This window comes from Natator depressus, chromosome 4 (assembly GCF_965152275.1).
Source record: "Natator depressus isolate rNatDep1 chromosome 4, rNatDep2.hap1, whole genome shotgun sequence".
Classification (NCBI taxonomy): domain Eukaryota; kingdom Metazoa; phylum Chordata; order Testudines; family Cheloniidae; genus Natator; species Natator depressus.
This window is the reverse complement of record NC_134237.1, coordinates 2,541,821-2,547,820: the sequence shown is the minus strand read 5'-3', so window position 1 is coordinate 2,547,820 and position 6,000 is coordinate 2,541,821. Positions and strand designations below refer to the sequence as shown.

General features: G+C 54.5%; 1 protein-coding gene across 2 annotated transcripts in view; it reads left to right on the top strand.

The window, feature by feature from the left end:
- Positions 1–266: 266 nt before the first annotated feature.
- ERI1 (exoribonuclease 1) overlaps positions 267–6,000 on the top strand; it is a 30,200-nt gene continuing 24,466 nt past the window's right edge. Inside the window, exon 1 of one of the 2 annotated variants that reach the window (XM_074949903.1) lies at positions 267–445. In XM_074949903.1, coding sequence (XP_074806004.1) covers positions 356–445 — 90 coding nt within the window. In that variant the 5' untranslated portion in view covers positions 267–355. Of the gene's footprint in view, positions 446–4,555; positions 5,496–6,000 lie in introns of those variants that run through there. The other variant, XM_074949902.1, reaches the window with a different exon arrangement.

Below are 6,000 nucleotides of genomic sequence, written 5' to 3'. Positions count from 1 at the left end.
CGCCGAGGCCTGCCCCGGCCGGGCTGCGGCGCGTCCCGGGGAGCGCAGGAGAACGCGCGAGGGCCGGAGGTGACAGGGCCACGGGGCAGAGCCTCCAGCGCCCGCTGCTCCCCAAGGGGCCGGCGGGCACCGCCCAGGGTCGCCCCGGCGACTCCCACACAGCCACCGGGTGCAAGCCCGCGAAACGCCGCCGGCGCCGCGCCCGCCCCTGCCGGCACGCGCCCGCCCGCCCATCATCCCCCGCCCGGAGAGGCGGGGCTGCGTGGCGACGTGCCCGTGCCACGAGGGAGCGGCCGCTCCGCCTCTTCCCAGCGCCGAGAGCGGCGCGGCAGGCGGCCTGGCGAGCGGCGGGGCGATGGAGGAGCAGAAGGAGAACCGGCCGCAGGGAGCCCGCAATGAGGCGCTAGCGCGCGCAGAGCGGCCCGCCCTCCCCAGCCACACCCCGGTCAGTGTCGCTCGCGCGCGGGGAACCCTCGCGACCGCCTGGCCCAACGGGCCTGACCGCCGTCACGTGACGCCGCAACGGCTGTGACTGGCCGCAGCAGCCATAGCCCCCGTTCAGTGGGGTGGGCTCTCTTCCCGCTTCCCAGCGTGGGTGCCCTGCACCGTCACGCCGTGTGTGTGTGTGTGTGCGTGCGCGCGCGCGCGGCGGGATACTTTCCTGCCCTCAGGCCGTGTGTGTGTGCGCGCGCGCGCGCGCGCGCGCGGGGTGCCCTGCGCCGGCACGCCGTGTGTGTTGTGGGTCTGCCCGCGCGCCTGCTGGGGCACAGGGTTTCCTCCCATGCCGCACTGCGTGTGTCTGCTCGGGGAAAGGCCCGTGGTCCTCCCGTCCTTCCCACCAGCTGCTCCGGGCCCTGGCCACGAAGGAGAGCAGTGCTGCTCTCAGCCCAGCCCTGGGCTGGCAAAGAGCGGCTAGGGCCCAGTGGCGGCGCTGAACACCCCAAAAGGCACGTGGAGAGCCTTGGCGAACACTTGATCCCTGTTTGCTGAGCTCCCGTCAACAGTCTTTGCCCCTGAAGAATTATTCTAGTTAAGTGATAACGCCAGGAGGCTTTTGCTGTGTTTTTGTGGAGCAGTTCACTATGATGATGAGCTTAGTCCAGACGACAGGGATGTAGCTACAGTACATAGCCCTGTAGTGTGGATGCAGACTCCAGTAATGGAAGCGGCTTTTCTATCGCTGTAGAAACACCAGCTCCCCAGGCGACGGTCGCTAGGTAATAGAAGTGTTCTTCCATTGACCTAGCTGTGTCTGCACAGGGCTTAGGTCAGGTTAGTTATGATGCTCAGGAGGCTGTGGATTTTTCATACCCCTGAGCGCTGTACGTATGTCAACCTAAGTTTTTTAAGTGTAGACCAGGCCTTGAAACCCTTCCAAAGTTAACCTGGGAAAGGGCACTTATACCAGAATAAGTGTGTCCCTCTCAGGGACTTACGCCAGTATAACTATAGTGCTTTAAAGTCATTCCATACTTTTTACTGGTATAAGTTCTGTATGTAAACACACGCTTACAAAACTCTAGTTATTACCTCTAGAAACTCAGATTTCTGGATAAACAGTCTTCGGGCTTGGCTACACTTGCGAGTTACAGTGCATTAAAGGAGCCCCGGGCGCACTGGCGCACTAGCTCGCTACCCGTCCACACTGGCAAGGCACGTAGAGCACTCTGACTCCGCGGCTGGTCTGCTCCACCTCGGCAAGCGAATAACATTTTGGGCGCCCCCACGGGAGCACCGCGGTGCCAGTGTGGACACCCTGGTCTGTTACAGCACTCTGATCAGCCTCCAGAAGTGTCCCACAATGCCTGTTCTAGCCACTCTGGTCATCACTTTGAACTCTACTGCCCTGCCCTCAGGTGATCAACCGTCAGAATTCTTTAAATTCTCTGGGAATTTTGAAAATCCTCTTCCTGTTTGCTCAGCCAGGCGTGGAGTGCTCTCAGTGAATCTTTCCAGCTGACCATGCCTCCAAGCGCCAGGCAATTCCCAGTATGGAACAATGGCGAGGTGCTGGACCTCACCGGTGTTTGGGAGGAGGAAGCTGTCCAGTCGCAGCTGTGCTCCAGCTGTAGGAATTACGATACCATCAGGCAGATATCAAGGGACATGATGAAAAGGGGCCATGACCGGGATGCACTGCAGTGCAGGGTTAAAGTGAAGGAGCTGTGGAATGTCTACCGCAAAGCCCGCGAGGCAAACAGCCGCTCCGGTGCTGCCCACATGACCTGCTGTTTCTACAAAGAGCTGGACGTGATACTTTAGGCCGACCCCACCTCCACTCTGAGTATCACCATGGACACTTCAGAGCCCAGTTCAACAAGGCGGGAGGAGGAGCAGCAGCAAAGCGGGAGCGAGGGTGCTGAGGCGGAGGAAGACACCCCGGAATCCCGAGATGCATGCAGCCAGGAGCTGCTCTCAAGCCAGGAGGAAAGTAGCCAGTCGCGGCTGCCGGTGTTTGGGGAAGGACAAACACCAGAGGAGGTTCCCGGTAAGGGACTTTTGTTTTGGGAAGGAAGTTGTTTGGTGCGGGCTGTTGGTGCGAGGAGGGTTAGGGATGCATGCATGCCTAGATGCAGAATAGGGCGTTGATGTGCTCTCTCACATCGTAGTAATCGGCCTCAGTGATCTCTCTTCAAAGGTCTCATGCAGAAGCTGGGTAATGCGCTTGCACAGGTTTCTCAGGAGAACCACTGTTGTCCTCATCCCAGTAAGGCTAACTGGTCCACGCCACTGTGCCGTGGGGGGCGGGGGGACCATTGCTGCACACAGGCAAGCTGCATACGGGCCAGGGCGGAATCTGCATTGCAGTAGAAGACCCTCCCTTGCTTCCCAGGTCACCCTCAGCAGCGAGATATCTTTCAGGACGAACTCCTGTGGAAAATGTGGGGACAGTGTTCAGTATAGGGGCCCCCTGCCGCTGTTGGCTCTCCCCAAGGCACAGAAACCCAGAGGACAGTACAGCCGTGAAATAATCAGTCACGCTTGACCCTGTGCTTACTCACCATTTTGGGGCTCCTGTGGGTTCTGTGCACTCGTTTTGGGACGGGCAAATTATGCTATTGTGTAGACTGTGTTTACCCTTAAGTATGGGGGAATCATTGCTCTGTCTGGTGTGAACAATGCTGCCTCTGTTAAGTGTTGCATTTTGCCTTTACAGATGCAACCTTGAGATCTCAACTGTCCCTGTTATCACCAGCCGAAAGACTCCAAAACATCAGAAAGAGGCCATGTAGAAGCAAGGAAGACGTTACATGAAGTAATGCAGCATTCAAGTAATGAAAATCAAAAAGTAAAGGAGTGGCAGGACAGTGAAAGGAGGATTCACCAGCAGAATGAGGAGCACCGGCACAAAAGCGCGGTGCTCCGGCAGCAAAGCACGGATCGACTGATAAGCATAATAGAGCGCCAAATGGACTAGATCCAGGTGCTCATAGCCATGCAGGCGGAACACTACTGTGCCTGACCCCCCTCCTGCAGCCCTTGTCCCAGAAGTCTTTCCCTTGTGACCCCATGTCACCTCCAACCCACTTTCCCCAACATCCGGGTTCTTAACCGCCACCAGCTGCCTCCAACACCTGTAGCTTCACCACCCAGCCCTGAAAACTACGACCTTTACCCTCTGCACTGAACTCCCATCACCATGCAGTATAGCCATCCTGAAGTGTAGCACTCATTGCACAGCACTCCAGACAGGAAGGCTGAGTATGATAACAGGACATACGCAAATCTGTGATTGTACCGTTCCCCACCCCACCCCCTTGCCCTTTCTGTTTCCCAAGCAGTTGTGTTTCTTTTCGATAAATGAATTTTTTGGCTTTGAAAACATTCTTTATTATTGCATTAACTAAAAGATACTTTAGCCAAGGAAAGCAACAGGCCCTGCAAGTCAGTGTATCATACATAGCAGACACAGATTCCTACTAACATTGGAACCACTGCACTTCACTCCCGTGCAGGGCACCAGACATTACTGGTGGCTTTCAGCTTCAAATTGCTCCCTCAATGCATCCCTAATCCTTGCAGCTCCTCTCTGGCTGTTCAAATTCAGCCTCCGGGTGTTGAACTTTCGAGTTCCATGCCTGAGTGAATTGTTCACCCTTCCCGTCACAAATGTTATGGAGGGTACAGCAGGTGGATATAACTGCGGGGATTCTGTCATCGGCCAGGTCCAGCTTCCCATACAAAGAGCACTAGCGGCCCTTTAAACGGCCAGAAGCACACTCCACCATCATTCTGCACTGGCTCAGCCTGTTGCTGAACCGCTCCTTGCTGCTGTCAAGGCTCCCTGTGTAGGGTTTCATGAGCCCCGGCATTAAAGGACAAGCTGGGTCTCCAAGGATCGCAATGGGCATTTCGACTTCCCCTACGGTGGTCTGGGAAAAAAGTCCCGGCTTGCAGCTTCCTGAAGAGGCAAAGTTCCAAAAGATGTGTGCGTCATGCACCTTTCTGGACCAGACTGCATTAATGTCCATGAAACGCCCACGGTGATCCACAACCGCCTGGAGAACCACAGAGAAATACCCCTTCTGATTAACGTACTCGGAGGCTAGGTGGGCTGGTGCCAGAATTGGAATATGTGTGCAATCTATCACCCCTCCGCAGTTAGGGAAACACATTTGTGCAAAGCCATCCACAGTGTCATGCACGTTACCCGGAGTCACGGTTCTTCTAAGCAGGATGCGATTAATGGCCCTGCAAACTTGCATCAACACGATTCCAACAGTCGACTTCCCTACTCCAAACTGGTTAGCAACCGATCGGTAGCTGTCTGGAGTTGCCAACTTCCAGTTTGCAATAGCCACCCACTTCTCCCCCACCAGGGCAGTTCTCAATCTCGTGTCCTTGCGCCGCAGTGTGGGGGTGAGCTCCTCACACAGTCCCATGAAAGTGGCTTTTCTCATCTGAAAGTTTTGCAGCCACTGCTCGACATCCCAGACTTGCATGACGATGTGATCCCACCACTCAGTGCTTGTTTCCCGAGCCCAAAAGCAGCGTTCCACGGTGGTGAGCATGTCCGTGAATGCCACAAGCAAACTCATGTCATATGCGTTACTCAAGTCGATATCATTGTCGGAGCCCTCACTGTCACTTTGGATCATAAGGAATAACTCGACTGCCAAATGTGACGTGCTGGCGAGACCCATCAGCATACTCCTCAGCAGTTCGGGCTCTATTCCCGCAGACCAAAAGAGAAGACAGAGCGCGCAGTACAAAAAACATTGCAAGGTGGCGCCAAATGTGGGCGGAAGCACGGGGATTGCTGGGATGCGAACCGATGCATCATGGGGCATTTGGACAGGACCCGGAATGCCTTGCACCCTCTGCCCCCTTCCCACAAGCCACAGCTCCAGAATGGGAAGAGGTGCCCTGTGGGACAGCTGCCAATAATGCATTGCTCCCAATGCCGCTGCAAGTGCAGCAAATGTGGCCACACCAGTGCGCTTGTTCCTGTCAGTGGACAGACTGCAGCGCTTTCCCTACTGCGCTCTCCGAAGGCAGGTTTAACTCAAAGCGCTCTACATCCGCAAGTGTAGCCATGCCCTTACAGTGTTAAGCCACTTCTCTGGCTTTTAAAAACTCATTTGCTCACATGTTTTAACCCAGTGATGCTCAGGGTGAGGCTTGTGAACTGCAAGTGGCTCTTTAATGTGTCTCTTGCAGCTCTTTGCCGCACATGATGTTAAAACAATGTGATTTAATTATTAACCAATCTAAGTTAGGATGCTTTTACTTTTTGTTAACCAATTGTAGTTGATAAAATAATAATACTTGGTCATTTTGCTGTGAGAATAGTATATATAATATAAATAGCAAATGAAACAATGAATTCACACTACTGTGGCTCTTTTGGGTAACGCTGATTGCTAATTTGGCTCCTGAACCACTGGGGTCTGAGTATCACTGTTTCAACTATTGGCTTTTAAACACTGGCAAAGACAGGATTTAACACTTTTTTAAAAAAAAAGATCAACCTTTAGGGGAGATGTCAGTGATTGGGAC